Source organism: Rhinolophus sinicus, chromosome 11 (genome assembly GCF_057876585.1).
Source record: "Rhinolophus sinicus isolate RSI-liver-muscle chromosome 11, RSI-T2T, whole genome shotgun sequence".
NCBI lineage: Eukaryota > Metazoa > Chordata > Mammalia > Chiroptera > Rhinolophidae > Rhinolophus > Rhinolophus sinicus.
Window position 1 is genome coordinate 21,828,333 of NC_142511.1, and position 18,434 is coordinate 21,846,766.

An 18,434-nucleotide genomic window follows, 5' to 3' on the forward strand; every position below is an offset into this window, starting at 1 on the left:
TAATGAACTCTGCTAGGGAGTCTATACAATAAAAACAGTACAAGATCGTCTCAGCAAAACTACATATCTAAGTAGACGGAGGGGCACAGTGAGAGAGAAGATGTAAGACTGAGACCACTGGTCCCCAACTGGCCAGGGACGTGAAGCAGAAAGGGAGGGAAGAAGGCCGAGCTATAAGACTCTAGAACTAGAGGCTTGGTAAGCCTATGTGTGCTAAGGCTGATGAAGTATGTGCAGCCAATCCGCCCTCGCCAAAAATCTTTGCTTAAATGTGTGAAAGTGAGTATTCTAAAATTGAGGTCTTTGCTGACAAATCACATTAAAATTCATCCAAAATTCCTACATATTGCGGTTCTAACCTTAGAATCCCAATAGAAATATGACTATATTCAGGAAAGACATCTTCCATACCAAAATTCTACCACTTTTTGTATAGTAGGAAACCCTGAGTAGGCGAACTTTCCCAAAGCCCCACTCCTGCAGAGCAGCTCTCTCGGGGACAGGAAGCCTATGACCCAAGTTCTTAGCAAGGAGACTGTATGGTGCCTGAGCCAGGTGCCTCTACCTGGCTGGGCTCCCTCGTGAGTCCTGCAAGCGGGATTCTCATGAACTGTCTTTGGGGAGAGCAGTGTTGAGTCATGGAGAGAGCCACTTGAGGATCTCAGCTATCAGTCTGGGAAGGCCCAGGAAAAGGCCCTTGGGGGCCTGGCCATGTGGGAGGTCAAAGTAGTCACGCAGTAACCAAGCAGAACCCATAATGACAACCTCCACCTTAATGACCATGGCTAATCTCCACTGCGCTCGTACTGCTATGTACCGGGGACCGTGCTAAGCCCTGTGCAGTGTTGACCTCATGCAGTCCTCACAACCTTATGAAGGGTGTTCTTCTTATTCCATCTGTATCACAGGGAGGACAATAAAAGCTAAGTTATTACGGAGATTAAACGAATTTACCACAAGGAATTAGAACAGTTCCCAGTGTATCGTGTTATTTATTGCTTCCTCCTTCCTGTCATCGGGCTCTGAGTTTTTTCCATCAGGTTCATCCGTTCTGATCAAGCGTTGTTCTTAAGGGATTTTTGGCCATCAGCCCCTGCCTTCAGTGTGACCTTCTCCTGGGAGTAGGACAACCAAAGCAGTACAGCAGCCCTTGAGTCAGAAAGGAGAAATGAAATTCAGATGGCAGAAAATAAAAGAGGGAGAAGGGACGGTAAACTTTTTCCACTTTGTAATTTAGCCAGGGTTCAGTCAGCCTTCCGTTGGGGCCCCAACCCCGAGACCCTAGGGCAGCATCTGGAGGTCGAGACTAGATGGGCCAAAGTCTGGGAGTTCTGATCCCTCAGAATCCAAACATTCATTTCCTGCCTGGCAGTCCTCAGGCCCCTAATTCTTGCTCTTAACAACCCAATGTGTTTCTGAGCGTTTCATGTGGGCCACACGTAATGTGAAAATCTCTTCTACGCGCTCACCTCACGCATCCTCCTCACTGCCTGGCAGGCCCACGCCTCATCTTCACACAGCTCATGTTCAGGCATCACACACTTACAACCACACGACACACATTCACACACTCAGGCACACATCACACAACACACACACATCACACACTCACACATCACACGTAACACATCCTCACACCACTCCTCACACTGCCACACACGACGCACACTTCACACATCCACATACCACAATCATGCACCAGTCATCTCTCACACTCCACACAGCACACACTGGCACATTCACACGCACACACTCTCATATCCACAGTCACACCCACAACACATCCATTCATTTATTTTCTCTCTCTCCAAGGCAATCAACCCCAGGCCAAGAGCCCCACGAATGCCAGAGCCCAGCTGTGTGGCAGCTGTGGGGCACTGGGAAGAGCCCTTGAATTTGGGAAGGGTGGAGGCAGACGGGAGCTGAGGCCTCTGGTAGCCACTCACTCTAACCAGAGGCCTGAGGCTGTCCACTGACACCTTGGCCCAGTGTGTTGGAGGGAGTCATAAGTGCAGTTGCTCTGGGCTGGTGGAGATGCAGACAGGGGTGGGCAGGGCAGGCTGCCTGCACCCACACGCGCTTCCTCTGCACCTGCTCTGAGCGTCACATTCAACTTCCACTGCGGATGTCATTGTTTTGTGTTTTGGAGAGCATGTGACAAATCTGATGTGTGGGGGTCAGTGGGGAGTGGTGTACACGGGACCTCTGAAGAGCCTGGAGGCTCTGTTAGCCAAATCCTCCCAGAAGAGTATGGGAATAGCTTGAGTCCTCTGTGGGCATAAGAGGCTGCAGAGCCTGTAGGTGGGGCCCTGGGAACCTGCCTAGGAAGTAACATCCCGAAATGAACCCTGGGAATCCTCCAATTAATGATAGCCCCACACATCTCCACATTAAAGTGTTCTTAAGGCATGGTTTCTGCTGGGCCTCATGAAAGCCGTGTGAGGCAGTCAGGGTGGGATCATCCCCATTTTATCGATGAGAAAACTGAGGCCCAAAGCTGGAAAGTGCTAAAGCAGGACCAGAACTTAGGTCTTCTGACTAGAACCCAAAGCTCTTTCCATGATACCTTGAGGCTGATGGCCTCAGTATCTCTCTCTTCTCCATCAGTCACTGGGCCATGCCCTTGGACCCTTGAGGTCCTGAAGGGATTGCTCTGCCAGGCTACTGTGGCTTTAGGCAGACTCATTGTGTGACTTGTCACACCCTCTCCTGGCATCGCCCCTGTGGTCACTAGACAGTGGCCTGGGCCCTTGCCAGAAAGTAGCATCCTAGGGAAATAGTTGGGGGAGATGAGGGGTGGCTGATCTGAGGTGCTGGGTGAGCTGTGGTTAAGACTTCCGGAAAAGTGTTCTGTAGGAGGAAATGCCAGGGATCATCTAGTCCCACCTTCGTTTTCTAGATAAAGAAATCAAGGCTCAAAACCCATACTTAGTATTCCCACGTAGTAGGTGCTAAAAAGTATGAGTCATCCTGGTGGGAATGCAGACTGGTACAGCCGCTGTGGAAAACAGTATGGAGGTTCCTCAAAAAATTAAGAATAGAATTACCATAAGACCCAGCAATCCCTCTTCTGGGTATCTACCCAAAAAAATCTGAAAACATGTATCCGTAAAGATACATTTACCCCTATGTTCACTGCAGCATTATTCACAGTAGCCAAGACGTGGAAACAACCAAAATGTCCTTCAATAGATGATTGGGTAAAAAAAAATGTGGTGAACATACATAATATGGGTGGATCTAGATATTATCATGCTAAGAAAATAAGTCAGACAAAATCAAGAACCATATGACTTCACTCATATGTGGGATATAAGACTGAAAGCAACAAAAGAACAAGACAATCAAACCAAGAAACAAAAACTCATAGACACAGACAATAGTTTAGTGGTTACCAGAGGGTAAGGGGGGAAAGGGGTGGTAGAAGAAGAAAAAGGGGGTCAAATACATGGTGATGGGAGGAGGACTGACTCTGGGTGGTGAACACACAATGCAATATATAGATGATGTATTATAGAGACGTACACTTGAAGCTTATATAATTTTACTAACCAATGTCACCCCAATAAACATAATTAATTAATTAAAAGAATATATTAGTCAAATGAGTTCAAGGGCTAAAACCAGCACCTCCGGCTCAGGCCCAAACTTCTGTCCACAGAGCCTTCCTCAGATGGAGAAAATGGTGATGAGGCTCTTTTATCCTGAAGACAGGGAAAAAGCAAAGCACTGTGGTTCAGACATCAACGAACACCCGAACACCCGTAAAGCCTGGGAGGTCCCTCTAAGAAAAAGTGCCCAAGGCAAAGAAATACCATGCATGGTACTTTCTAATAGCCTTTAGGGTCTTCCTAGAGGCCCTTTGAACCCTGGTGAACCATTCTCATTCAACACAACATGTTTTCTCAACTGACTTCCGCTGTGGTTTGCTGATGTTTTCTTTTTTTTTCCTTTCTTTTTAGTGTAAAACTAGTAAGCAAACAAGACAAGTTGTCATTTCCTCATTTTCAAGACTTGCTCCTCACATGGCCCAGAAATCTCTTTCAATCTCCAGATTGTGACCGGTTCCTGGGTGAGCAGCGAATTTCTGTCCCCGTCTCCAGGGGCTTTTGGATGGGACCTTGCTCTTGAAGGAGCCATGGACATCTGGCTTTGGTCACTTTACTTCCTACCAGGTAAGTGCTGTGGGGAAACACCTCACACATCTCATGAGGTTTGAATTGGCCACAAGTAGCGGAGTGGTTGGGCGCCTCCAGCTCTTATGTTTCTGGACAGATTTAGTTGCAAACCAGTACTAAGGCAGGACATGGATGGAAGCCACAGGAGGCTCTGCCCTCTCCCTGTTAGTGCCTCTCTCTCCACTCCAGACACATCTCCTGTTCCGCTCAGGTGTTGATTCATAAAGGCTAAAGATATCACATCCCCCAAACATATTAGCCTGTTAATATGGGATCTTAAAGCAAGTGCCCCCAAAGTTCTTTCTTCTTATCTCTACATTCTCTTTCTTTGGATCTCTTTCACTCCTGATTTTCAACTTTCAACTCTAAATGAAGACTCCCTAATCCATTCAGTAGCCCCAATCCATTTCCCAAGTTTCATATCTCAGTTTACAATGGTTTCCTGGGCACCCCCACTTCAATCCCACCCAGATCTGAAATACAACATACCTAACACCTTACCTGAAATTCCTCATTGGTCACCATCCAAACCAGTTACTCTTTCTGTCTTAACTGTCTCTGGTGTTAGCCACAAAATGCTACAATTGCTCTTACCACCTCTTTCTGTTTATCCCTAACCACACTTTGACCCGAACAATGGCCAATTCATGTCGTTTCTATAATAGATTTCCATTTACCAGGATGGGAATCAATGGCAGCCTCTACTAGAGACATAACAGAGGGAATGGAACAAAAAAAACACGTGGTCATTTCTTAACTATCTTTCCCACGTCCTCCAACTTGGCCTGCCTGTAGCTCCAGATTAATTTTCCTGAAGCTTGACTCCAATCCTAGGATCACCCTCCACTGTCTACTGAATTAAATACAACCTCTCTCTTGTGCTCCCCTTTACCCTCTGAGCTTATCACGTGCCTCTGATCTTCCCTAAGCTCCAGCTAAACAGGACTTCTCCTTGAACATGAGGTAGACTTCCTGCCACCAGCCGTTGCCCTCCAGGAACATCCTCCACTTACCTTTCACCTTCTATGGATCCTTCAAAGCTCCTCTCAACCTTCACCTCATTTCTATACACTTTCCAGAGCCCCCTCTTCTGAACCCCAATAGCTGGTCCCATTCTGCCTTGTATTGTGGCTCAGGGTGTGTCCACCTTATTTTGTTGATTAAATGGTAATCTCCTTGAGGGTCACAATGGATTTTTATTTATGCTTGTTCTCTTTGTGATGGCTTGAGCACGGAAGAAAGTCAAATGTTTGTCAAATCAAAGATTGAAGAACCCTAAAAGCCCAAGGGAATGGAGTTTTAATGAAATGTCAGACTCGGTGAGAGGTAGTAGAGCATATGTGAGCATATGAGCACAATGTGAGTACAACCGAATTTAGGTCTCAGAGGGAAGAGGGGTTGGGTGAGAACCGGTTTTGGAAGATAAATTGAGAGTTTTTTTCTTTTCTTTTCTTTTCTTTTCTTTTCTTTTTTTTTTTTTGCCATTGTAAGTTTGAAATACATATTAGATATTCAAATGGAGTCCAAGTTGAGATATCAGGAAGGCAAGTCTGGAGCTCAGAGGTAAAGACAAGACTAGAAATACATGTTTTGGTGAAATCTGTATAGAGTTGGCATTAAAAGCCATAGGAGTAAACGAGCTAGTGTGAGAAGAGCGTGAAGGAGGACAGAGAAAGGAACAGGTCCAAGGACCAGGCCCGGGGTTGGCCCAACACTGACAGTTGGATAGAGAAGGAGAGGTAAGTAAGGAGATTGAAAAGGAACAGCCATTGGGCATGTGGTGTCAGGGAAGCCAGGAGAAGAAAGAGTTTCAAGGATTTGATTCTGACAAATGCTACTGAGAAGCAAGTAAAATGAAGACAAACAAGTGACCATCGAATGTCAGAACAAGGAAAATTTTTGTGACTTTTATTAGAGCAGTTTCAGTGGGATGTTGGAGACAAATCTTGACAGGTGTAGGTAGAAGAGGAATTGGGAGGCATCAAAGCGGATTCAGTGATTTTGGTAACTCGTTTGAGAAAGAGAACAGAGAAGGGCAGCAGTTGAAGGGGAGGTGAAAGTCAACCAACAGGTTTTTAAATATGGCACCACGGAGCACGTGTGTAAGCCATGGCGACAGTGGAAGCGGAGGAAGCAATGAGGCAGGGGGATAAAATGATAATTACAGAAGAGAAGCTCTAAAGACAGTGAGTGTCATGGACTCAGGATACAGGTGAAGGCCCAGGCTTTTGAGAGGAAGGAGGGCACGCCACTCAGAGCAACGGGACAAAGGGCAGTCCGAAGGTCTGGACACACAGCAGCTAGTGTGTGCAGAAGTGAGACATTGAGTAGGATGTTTCTTACCCTTTTTAAAAATACCTGCTTCATCTGAGAAACATAAAAGTTTCAAGCCAGCTTCCCTCTTCCACAGATTCTGCTATGACTTGAGTTATTGGGTCCTCATCACCACTCCCCACTAAAAAACCATCACCACATGGAATCCAGAGTTTATCTCCAGAGCCCTGCCACCAGCCAAGGCCATGTGACCCTTTACCTTATTTTGCATTATGAAAATTATACATTTTTTCCGTGTTCCAAACATCTATTTATATCCAATTACATATTGAGGATGACTTTTTAAACCACAAAGCTTCCTCTCCCTTACCATCACCACGGTAAATCAAGTCAACAAATTCAAGATTAATGTCACTTATATAGTAGCTTCTATAAAACACCAACATTAAACAGCTTAGTTCCGTTAGATAGCGTCTCCCACCCCTACCTTTCTTCCCAGAATCATTTAGAATGATGCAATCACCATGCCTCAGGGTAGGACCAGGTTATCTGCATCCTAGGAAGTTCCCCCCACGAGTCTTACACACATTGTGCATAAGTTCTAAACCAGGAGCTTGTGTCTATCTTTTCTCTGTTTGGGCAATCTGGTTTTCCGAGCCTTTGGTGGAGGTTCAAAGCTGCTATGGATTCTAAGGAGAGCTGGACTCTGGACATTTCACCTCACCAATTAGTGCTTCCTTGAGACCAGAGCTCAGCGTACCTATCAGCTTTCCTTGTGCTCCATCCATCCAGCGTTTGCACAACGAGAAAGTCTTAGTCAGCTTGGCTGCTGTAACAAAATACCATAGACTACATTGCTTAAACAACAGATGTTTATTTCTCATAGTTCAGGAATCCGGAGGTCCAAGATCAAGGTGCCAGCACATACAGTTCTTGGTGAGGGCCCTCTTTCTGGCTTGCAGATGGCCACCACCTCCCTGTGTGCTCACGTGGCCTCTTGTGTGCATGGAGAGAATACAGACACTAAGCCCATTATGAGGACTCCACTATCACTACCTCATCGAACCCTAATCACCTCCCAAAGGCCCCACATTGGTGGGCTAGAGCTTCAATACATGGATTTGGGGGGGACACAAACATATAATCTGTAACAGAGGATCTGGGCAAGCCAGGGGTTTACCAGAAGCTCATTCCTGAGAGGAGAGAAGCCACTGGAGGTGTCTGCGGAGGTGATGACCCCTCGCTGCTCTGTCATATGCCTGCCCATTTTATAGTATCTTGTTCTTTGGAAAGCAACATTCATGCCCCTTTCTGGCTGACTTGGTCCAAAAACATACACATGTTCACTCTCAGGTGCTGGGACTTACACACAGCTATGGGCTGTCTGGACACACAGGGTAATTCCTCCATCCCCTTAATTGGGTCTTTGTCCTTTGCACAGGTCACCCTTCCATTGTCACATTCCAGTCACGAGGCTACCGCACAGGTCTCAGTTTCCAGGGGGATTTAAAGCAGTGCTGGGTTATTTGTGTGAGGGTTTACATGCCAGATCTTATGTATCTGGCTGGTGCCTCTGCTTCTCCCTACCACGTGACAACAGCTACACTTCTAGATCGTAACGTGCTCCTGAAACGCTTCCTCTCTGCCCCTCTCTATCCTCCTCTCCCACGGCTCACACTCCCATGGCTGTTTCTACCTCTTCACCCTATCCTTCCTTCTCCTGGAACTTCCTCTTCAGTTCTCAGTGCTCATCTGGAAGACTCAAGCCCCACTTCTTTCCTTGACTCCCCTCATTTTGCTAAACTCCTTAGAGTTATTCTTAATGCGTGGTGTATGGATGAATTTCAGAAAGTTGGTGAACTTTTCTCCACCCTGTGAACATGCCATGTTCTCTCTCACATCCCGGCCTTTATGGGGAAAGTTCTCACGGCTGGAAGTATCTCTCCTCCTCCACCCAAGTCCTCCAGCCCCACCCCAACACACACATTTCTCCCTAGGAAACCTCGTCCCAGAAATATGCAGACTCTTATAGGGACCCACTTAATTGACAACTAATCATACCTGGCCATAAGTGTTAGACCTGCCTTCTTCAGCAAAAGGGTTTTGATGCCAGAGATTCATGAACCACATCTTCTATCCCTCTCTGCTCCACACCCTCCCCAGCACACACACAGTATGCACATACCCATGCATACACACACAAACTCACATACACTCTTGCTTTGCCTCTGTGCTCCCTACTGCAGTGAAGACAATCGTCATCCCTCAGTTGCCCTCCACGCCCAATCCCTCAGGTCACAACGGAGACATCACTTCTTCCAGAAAGCCTCCTTCAAACTACACCATCCCTCTGCAACAGCTTGGATCAGGTGTCCCTGCTTGTTGCTTCCAAGAAATCCCGTGTGTCTCTTCATGGGATCTATGAGACTGCTGTAGTTGCTGTCCATTTATATTACCCACTAAATGACTCCTTCTGTGAGGGAAGGAATGCCAGCTATCTTACTGTCACATGAAAGGCATTCCATAAATGCTTGTTGAGTGATTTAACAAATAAAACTGGGGGTGAATGGTTGTTTTGGCTGAATGGATCTGAGCATAACAAAACTAGACTGAAAAACCTGATGCAGCAAAATTGTACCATGCCTCCCAACACCACACTGAAGACACTTGGGACTTATGTGCTGTTTGGGGTCACCATGACATATTCTCTCTCCTTGGACTGAGACTGTAGTTTTGACTATATTCTCAGGGGTTTGATGTCTGGGTCCTTATGGGTTTGAGTTTGGTGATAAGGCTGCATGTTATGTTCAGGTTTAGGCTGGGGACAGGTCTGGCTGAGACTCAAGTTTGGGCACAGGGATGAACACAGAGCAGGACTGAGGATGTAAAAAGGGGTGGGGATGGGAAGAGGGCTACAGATTAGGATAGCGCTGAGGCTGAGGGCTGGCTGAAGCTTGGGCTGACAATGGGGATGGCGCTGGATCTAGCGATGAGTGTGAGGCTGGGCTGGGGCTGGGATGGAGTCGCGGATGTGGCTGGAGATGAAGTTTCCTATGTCTTGACTCCCTCTCCCTGCAGTATCTGGAGCTCTGAAGATACTCCCAGAAGTCAAGCTGGAGGGAATGCTGGGCGGATCCATTACCATCAAGTGCCCACTTCCTAAAACACCTGGGAGGCTATACCTGTGCCGGGAGATAGATAAACCCAGAAGTTGTGCCACCGTGGTATCCAATAAAAACTTTGTCAGGATGGAATACAAAGGCCGAGTCACACTGAAGCTGTGTCCAGATCAGAATGTGTTCCTAGTGGAGGTGAAAGAGCTGACCAACAGTGACAGCGGAGTCTACGCCTGTGGGGTAGGCGGGAACACAGACTTGGGCAAGACCCAGCAAGTCACCCTGGATGTCCACAGTGGTAGGTGCCGCACTTGATGGAGGCTCAGCCCACCCAAAAAACAGTTCCACTCGGGAAGCCTGGGACAGCTATCAAACTGTAGCAGTCCCCAGTCTCTTAGGCTATTGTCGTATTAGCCAGTCCAGTAATAATTGGGATTTGTATAGTTGAAACCTCGTAGAGTCAATTGACTTCACGGTCCACAGAATTTTCTTTCCAAACAAGAGAGGTGGTATTCTTGTGTCGTAGTGAATCCATCGTACCCAGGGCATGAGGGGCTGGGGAGTTGAGATTGAGGAGAGGCCCTGAGACTGGAGGAATTGGGAGCAAAAGGACATAATTGTCTTACATAGTTGTCCCATGAGAAATATTATGGATAAATATAAAGGAAAAACAGTCATTTCTCAAGCCCCATTTGTAGGCCAAACTTATCACTTTATGATCTGACCCTTTCCACGTTTCTTCTAATCCTGCCTTTCTCTTCTCCAGCGACTTCCTCACACATACACAGTACTAATTCCATAGCCCATAAACCCAGTAGTTTTACAGATACTGTTGCCTCGGTTAGGGTGAATTGTTTTCTTTCAGGGGAGCTCCCAGCCCCGTTCTTCTGCTCCTTTTGGTGGGCCCTGCCCTCATCCCCTCACTGCCAACTCTCTTGGCTGGGTCAGCTTCAGCTCCTACCACTGTCCCTTCCCCAGCGGGGACAGTCTCCTCCCAGAGCCCACCAGTGTATTCCTCTTGCCTCCAGTAGAGTATGAGCCATTCTGGGAAGAGGAGCCTATACCGGAGCTGCCAGCGTGGTTTCAGAAATTCCTACACGGACAGATGCCATGGCTCCAGATATCTGCACACGCCAGTTCCTTTGAATTCATATCCAAAGGTCAGTTCACCAAAGCTAGTGTAAGAGACGTGGGGTAAGCGATGTGGCCTTGTGAAAATGGAGGAGGGGGGTTGTGTTCAGTTCATAGGGTGGTTGGCAGATAAGAGCTGGGTCTCAGAGGTGTCTTTCCCTGCCTTAGGGGAGGTTACCTCCCTGAGATCTGCCTTCTATTGTTCAAGCCTATCCCACAGCCGGTACACTCGGCATGCGTTGCAGAACTTACATCACCACTAGGTGGCAGCACAAGAAATGAAATTTGTGCTCCATTCACAAAGTCCAGCTCTTTCATGAATGACTGCGGAAACCAAAACTGGACAGACGTATCCCAGCTGGAGGTCATTATGCCTCCTGCTGCCTATAGGGCTGTCTTCCACTTGCTGCCATAGTGAGTTTAACAACTCTATTTTGCAATAAAGAGATTAACGATGATACCTTTACATTTCTGTATCATTCTCCTGTTCTAAACGCATTTTGACATGCAATATTTCCGTCTCATCCTCACATTTGCTCTGTGGGGTAGGTGCATTAATTAAGCATTGTTTCACGAGAGGACCCTGCTGGGTGCCAAGAGGGATAGTAGAACTGAGCACATTGTAAACTCAAGATGTTGACAGGTGTGGGATGGAGGAGACTAGACGAGTACATGGCAGAGGAGGAAGTGAACTACTAACAAGGTTTTCTCCGCGCTCAGAGGAGGGCTAGGTCTCCTGCCTGGAAAGTCATGGAAAAGTTTCAGGAGAAAATGGTGGAAAATATTGAAGTAAATATAGATAGAATGTACTAGGTGTGGATGGCATATTAAGAAGGCATTTCAAGCCATGAGGAGTGCCAGGACAAAGGTAGTCGAGATAAAAGGGAAGAGTGTATTCAGGAAAGAGGCAGTGACCCAATTCTGCTGGAGACTACAGGGTGTATATGGAAGGTCACGTTTTCCTGATGTCTCCTGCAGTGAGCACACCAGCGGGAAAGACGGAGGTCCCTACAGCACACCACTCCTCCCCCACCACCCCAATCACCCACCGCCCTCGAGTTTCCAGATCATCTCCAGTGGTATCTGCCAAGCCCACAACCCTCCTGCCATCCACCACAACCTCAAAGACCTCAGCACCAGAGGAGCCGCTCAGGCCCCAGACAGCCAGCTACAACCACCAAACCAAGCCTCACAGGCAGAGGTAAGAGGCTTCCACCACCCAGGATAGGCTAGAAATCAGGCAAAACAGTTTAGAATTAGAAGATCCACTGAAATCTTCCTGAATCTATCAACCAGACCCTTCTTGGCTTTGTCTCTAGAAGGCCACTGTGGAATATACTACCTATGGGTATAGCACACTAACTCTTTAGTCCCCTTAACGTGAGTACACTTGTCAATGCCCCACCAGGCGGCGATCCTGTGGAAGGGAGACCCAAATTTTTCAATCACTCACCCTTCATTTAGATCTGTTTTGATTCGGAAAAACTAAATGAGAATAAAATTAACTATTAAACTATTAACTATTAAAATTGCTTTCGTGTGCTTTCTTTTACTTTTTCTGTGTGGCTACTAGGAAAATTAAAATAACATGTGACTCACATATTTCCAATGGACAGCCCTGGTCTAAACGGCTGGGTGCAATCCAGGAAAGTGTTTCAATAGACCACTAGGGGGCAGCATTAGAGCAGGCTCAAAAAATGCCTATAATAATTGGAAATTATTTTTGTCTAAGCAAAGACAAACATGTTAGTGAGGAAAGGAACCTCCAACGTCACTTGGGTTTTATAGATGAGGAAACTGAGGTCATGAGAGCTAAGTGGTTTCAAATAAAGTGATTCCTGATTCCTAGTTCAGAAAGTTACAACCTATTTTACTTGGTGGAGAAGAATTCAAGTCAACTCAGTCAACATTTTCTTACTATCTACCAGGCATTGTGCTATGTCCTAAAGATGTAGAAAAATGAAGACATGCAATATGCAGGTCTTGTCTTACTAACTTATGCAACTATGACAGTGACAAGGGTTGTAACCTGTATGAACCCAAGAACTGACAATAGACGGAGAAAAACATGGATTCTGGTTTACCATGATTGGGGGAGAAAAGATTTATGCGCTAGCCCTTTATGGAAAGTAAGATTTCAATACGTAGAGAAAATGGAGGGAAGGCCTTCTAGGCAGAGGAAGCACTATGAGAAAAATCGTCCTTTTCCACAGTTAAAAGAAACTAACTCATTTAACATTTACAATAATCTTATGAGGAGACTGAGGTGCAGAAAGCGAGAGGGGCTCTGACATTTATCGACTGCTGCTTAGGGCGGGTGCATGAACTTTTTATTCACTATTTGGCTCATCCTTGAACAGGTCTGTGAAGTAGGTTTTACTAGACCCATTTACTGAGAAATGAGGCTCAGAGAAGTTAGGAGACTGGTTCAAAATCACACAGCCGGTAAAAAGCTGAACCTGCGTTTGAACCCAGATTTCCTGACTCCAGAAACAAGGCTCTTTGTGGGGAGGGGCGGAAATTCTGTTAACAAAGGGACAAACTGTCAGCTACCCCCCAAAAGTTGGCCACTCAAGGGTGCTTCCTTAAACCTCCTTCCCTCACTGACCTCTTCCTTCTTTCTCTCTCTCCTTCCGTCCTCAGAGCCTTCAACCATGTCCCAGCGTCCCTGATGGAAGACCAAGGATTTCACATCCTGATTCCCACCATCCTGGGCCTCATCCTGCTGGCGCTTTTGGGGCTGATGGTGAAAAGGGTCATTCAAAGGAGGAAAGGTGAGCGGCTCAGGCTGGGTTAGGCAGGTCGGAATGACAAAACGAGCCCAGAGCATTCAGACACCTGCTGGATCTCCCCAGAGCTTCAGATGAGCGGCCTGGGGTGTGGGGAAGGGGGGTGGGGATGGATGGTCTGGAAATGAGGAAGAGGAGGGCAAGGTCTTCAGTGGAGGGCAAGGCTGTGCCTCATGCGTTCTGGGCATCTACGCGTCAGGCAGTACCGAGCCCAGGGGGAAAGGCAGACTTTAGTTTCCTAACACTCGGGAGCAGAGAGAGGGTGATCATGGTCCTCTGATGCCGTTGTCCTCTTTCCCGGTGGCTTTGCCGAGAAGCTCTCTCCAGGCGGGTCCGCCGGCTGGCCGTGAGGATGAGCGCCCTGGAGGCCGCCCAGCGGCCCCCGTCGCAGCGGCCCCCGTCGCAGCGGCCCCGCGTGTCTCAGCGGCCACGCTCCCAAAACAACGTCTACAGTGCCTGTCCTCGGCGCCCTGGGGGGGCGCAAGCTGCGGGTGAGCAGGGGTGATGGGTGAGCCGGCGGCAAGCGAAGAGGGACACGGGTGAGAGGGGGACACAAGTGAGGAGTGGGGAGGGGGTGGTACAGGTGAGCGAGAGGGTTCGCGGGGGTGTGGGGGGATAGGTGTGGGAGGGAGACACGAGGAAGCCGGGGTTCGTGAGCGTGGGGTGGCGGGTCCGAGCAGTCAGGCAGGCGAGCTGGAGCGACAGAAGCAGCGCGGGCGCGGAGGGTGCACCGAGAGCCCTGTTCTCCGCGCCGAGTGGAAAGCCAGGGGCTGCAGGGACCGCTCCCCCTCCCTGGGGCTTTGGGCAGGGCTGGGGGTGGGGCCAGACTCCCGGCCACGCCCTCACCCAGGCCTCACGGTTTCCCTAGGTGAAGGGGAGGCACCTGGCCCAAGCTCCGAGGCGTCCGCGCCGCCCGCCCTGCCGCAGGTAAGCTCCGCTCCGCCCGGCTAGGTCGCCACCGCCAGACTGGGTGACCCGACTTGGGCGTGGGCCGAGAGCAGCTACTCCAGCGCGTGTAGCTGTAGGGCAGCGGCTTTCCCAGCAGTTCTTGGGCGGCGTCGATAACAAGTTTTATCAGTTTCTTCCGTTGATGGTGTGAGTAGACGGACGACCCAGCAATGTGGTAGATTTCGTTATCTGGCTTTTAAACGCATTTTCATGGGGCAGATGGGTGCTTAGTAGAGGCTGGTAGATGGTAACTCTCCAAATACGTGAACGGCTTTATTAAGGGGAGGTCTTAGTCACCTGAATATGAGGGAGAACTTTCTAGTAAACTCTGCGAGGAGGTGGCTTACCCGTCGCTGAGGGCAGTTACACCTGGCCTAACGGGTGACCTGCAGATGTCAGGATGTAGACAGGATTCAATGGCGGGGTGAAGAGGGTTCCTCTTGAAATCTAGAAATGGACATAGGGAATTTGTTTCTATTGATGGCCATTGGCAGGTGGGTAAAAAGCCTTTAAACTATCCATTCACCTTTGTTTTCCCAAATTAAGAAGATAAAAGATTTTATGCTCTAAAGTAGCCCACAGTAGCTAAAACACTGTTTCCTCAGGAACCAAGAAAAACTAAATGTGGCCAATGTCCCTCTTCTTAATTAGGGTGTAGACTGAGCTAATGCAACAGACTCTAAACCACAGGGCTCAAGAGATGAATTCCTGATTTCCTCCCAAGTAAAGGCAGAGGGACAGAAAGAAGTGGCCTGAGCCACAAAGTCATCCAGGGACTCAAATGTCTTCTGTCTTGTTGCTCCACCATCCTCGGGCGTCGCCTGGTCCATGGTCAATGCTCAGTGTCCAGCACCATGTCTGCATTCCAGCCATAGAGGGAGAAAGAGAAAGCTGTTTCTTTCAGACTATGATTCTGATGTTTCATACGTCACTGCCTCTCACATCCCATTGGCCACAACATAGTCATATGGCCACACCTACCTTCAAGGGAGGCTGAGAAATGTACTCCCTGGCTGGGAAATCATGTGCCTTGTTACAAAGGGTAGAGTGGTGCCAACAACAAGTGACAGCTTAGCCACAGTCACATCAGGTTCTTGAGCTTGCCCTCACTCACCCTGCTAGAGAGGGTTCACAGTAGGTTAGGTAGGTCTAGCAGTGCCCATCTGCTCTACCCACTTTATCCTTACACGTGCCCTTTCTCTTGAACTGTCCTGTGACCACACATGTCCTCACCTGAGCAGCAGCTTACTCAGATCTTACCCTTTCTCTCTACTTGAAACTCTCATTTCCACTATTAGGGACAAAAATCTTGATGGAATAAGTTCACTCACAACAAGATGCATATGATTAATGACTGAATATTTTAGACTTTACAAGGAATATTTTAATTTTTGAAGGCAAATAAATTAATGTCATATGGCAAACAGGCAATGGGAAATAAGTACAAAAAGTAACAGGTCCTTTCAATGAGCACTTACTGAGTGCTTACTATGTTCAGGAGGCTGGACTTCTAGTTCTCAGCATTTGTGTTTAAATACGTGATGGTTTCCACCACAGCCTTCTTGGGTGGATGTTACAATAGTTGTGCCATGTTGGGGTCATGGCTCAGCCCTGACCCATCCTGAAGGCAGACAATTCTGAAGTTTCCTTCTTGGGAAAAAGAGCACCACTGTGCCCACGTGGCCTACTGCCTCCCTCCCCATCACCACCCAGCCCCTTCCTGGAATGCACTGTCATGCCACATCACAGACTCGCCGAGCCCTTACAGAGGTGCATAGATTGACTCACCCTGCTTCTGAATCACTCCCTAAGAAGATGCATATTTATTCCACAAGTCACATTATCTAATCCCAGAGGAGAAACTTTTCCGGCAGCTGGGTCTCCTTCAGACTGATGCTTAGCTCTGTGATTTTAATCTGAGCTCCATTTAAGGCATTTCCTGCCCACATTGGATGTTAAGTGTTTTCCAGTTATCTAGGGTGAGGTGCCACCCTGAAAATCCCCAGGATGGGCCAATTATTGGAGCTCAGCCACCTGTGTCTTTGCCTTCTAGAAATCAGCAATCATGCATATGCCTCCACCCCCTACCCCCTGGAAATCCACCTGGAAAGATACTAAAATCACCCTACCAGGTTCAGTGATGCTTCTTTCTTTGTTCCCAGGTGTCTGAAGCTCCTTGGCCTCATGCCTTGTCTCTGAAGACCAGCTGTGAATATATGAGCGTCTACCACAAGCCTGTTGCCAAGATGGAGGACACAGATTCAGATTACGTCAATATCTCCTGCCCGACTCACCCCTCCAACTGCCCCCCTGGGCCCAGACCTTGATGCCAATGAGCCTTATCTGTCTGTTGCTTTCCAACACCTGCCCCATCTGTTTTTGGAACGCTCATTACCTCTCACATCTCACCTCAAGTCTCATCCCTGTCTGTTTGCCCTGAGCTCAGTCCCCTACAGCTATTCTTGCACACCTTTGCAACCTCTTGTGGCTTTCAAGTGGGCTCTAGTCATGCAGAGCATTTGTCCCAATGCCACGTGCTTCCTTTCCAAGCGATGTAACAGGCTGTGGGATTTGCAGACTGTCTTTGATCACAGGGATTTTGCTGCCTTGGCTCTAGTCTGTGTGGCAACAGGCTGGCGCGTAGGCATAGCTGTTGCTTCTGGAACCCTTCCCTGGCTTGGGCCTCACACCAATAGAAGGCCCCTGGACTCATGGTGGGCTAGGAAGGGGCCGGGTATGAAACGCTCCTAACCTTGTGTTTGCCCTGACCTTAAGGCTGGCACTTACTAGTAAGCTGTACTCATCTTGATCCTTTGGTAAGGGCAACTTATTTTGATGTGATGAAGGATTCTAAATTTTCAGCACCACGTATATCTCCTAATATCTCTAAACCCTCTTTACTCTAAGTCTCCCTCCCTTGATGCACATAAGGACCCTGACCACAGCATTCCCTTTCTTTAGAAATAGTTTTTGTCATCTTTTTATCCTTCTTCCATTGCCCAGCATTGATATTTGTGCACTTATCTCGATGTTGTTCTATTTTAGCCATCCAAAACCATTACATCTCTCTGCTTTCAAAAATGCTCCTCTTTGCCAGTTCTAAGTAATTATAGCAAGGTGGAAAAGGAACGTGGCCTGGGATTTCTAGAAGGCCAGATGCTCTGCAATAACACCTATGTCATGGAAGAGGAGACATCCTACCTCCTCCATATACTCTTAAGTTTTCTGAGCAAGGACATAGGCAGACATTGTATCTTTAGCTTGAAGCCAACTGCAACGCTCAACCAGAGCTTGAGACAAGAGAATGCCCAGTCTTGCTGTAAGGAAGAAGGCCTTTCCCAGACTCACAACTAAGTTTCACTGGGCAGTTGTACAGAAATAGAAAGGAAAGGCTACCAGACTTGAGTTCCCTGCCTTTGATTAGCAGGGAATGGCATCGCAAATTGCGGAGTCCATCCAAGTACAATGACACCATCAGCAATATCAGCTTGACTGTGGCACCCTCTCAAGCTGCAGATAAGAGGAGAATGAGTAGAATAGAACGGAGGGAGGGCACCCAAGGGGAAGGGATGACGGAGTGGGGTATGGAGTACGGGCAAGAGATGAAATGTTTAGTGAGCCTGCTTTGCGTTGGGCACTTAACATTGTATATGTTTTATCATTTGCATTCCAAACCAGTGTCCCTCACCCCCACCCCAATGTTCTGTTTCTGAAGATAGCATGACAATGTGATTTCCATGTCCTGATGTTCAACTTCATATGCCAGCATCCCTTGTTGTTCCTCAACGTTGAAAGATAGGCAAAAACAAACAAACAAACAAACAGTTTATTAAGCATTTTCTGAGCACCATCCACTGCCCTGTGTGGTTCCAAGGATCCTGGAGAAACAAAGAGAAGCATGGGGCACTGTTCCTGCCGCCTTCACAGAACTTAGTCTCACAAATAAATAAAGCATCAGCAAAAACACTGACAGGATTTAAATAGTTGTAATAAATACG

At 47.7% G+C, this 18,434-nt stretch overlaps 1 protein-coding gene across 2 annotated transcripts; it reads left to right on the top strand.

Moving 5' to 3' along the window:
• Positions 1-3,977: 3,977 nt before the first annotated feature.
• FCMR (Fc mu receptor) lies at positions 3,978-18,402 on the top strand. 2 transcript variants are annotated; one of them, XM_019752527.3, is made up of 8 exons: positions 3,978-4,175; positions 9,531-9,866; positions 10,597-10,728; positions 11,678-11,900; positions 13,343-13,473; positions 13,806-13,979; positions 14,357-14,415; positions 16,599-18,402. In XM_019752527.3, exons 1-8 carry the CDS (start codon positions 4,139-4,141, stop codon positions 16,761-16,763), a joined length of 1,257 nt encoding a protein of 418 aa, XP_019608086.3. In that variant the 5' UTR covers positions 3,978-4,138; the 3' UTR covers positions 16,764-18,402. The 2 variants fall into 2 exon arrangements, with proteins under 2 accessions (XP_019608086.3, XP_019608087.3); XM_019752528.3 differs by having other exon boundaries at positions 10,600-10,728.
• Positions 18,403-18,434: the final 32 nt, after the last annotated feature.

Excerpts from the sequence above, each read along its gene's own strand:
- FCMR (XM_019752527.3), top strand. The coding sequence starts at position 4,139 with ATGGACATCTGGCTTTGGTCACTTTACTTCCTACCAG. Across the intron at positions 11,901-13,342 it reads ACCAAGCCTCACAGGCAGAG|AGCCTTCAACCATGTCCCAG; the intron begins GTAAGAGGCTTC and ends TTCCGTCCTCAG. Across the intron at positions 13,980-14,356 it reads TGGGGGGGCGCAAGCTGCGG|GTGAAGGGGAGGCACCTGGC; the intron begins GTGAGCAGGGGT and ends CGGTTTCCCTAG.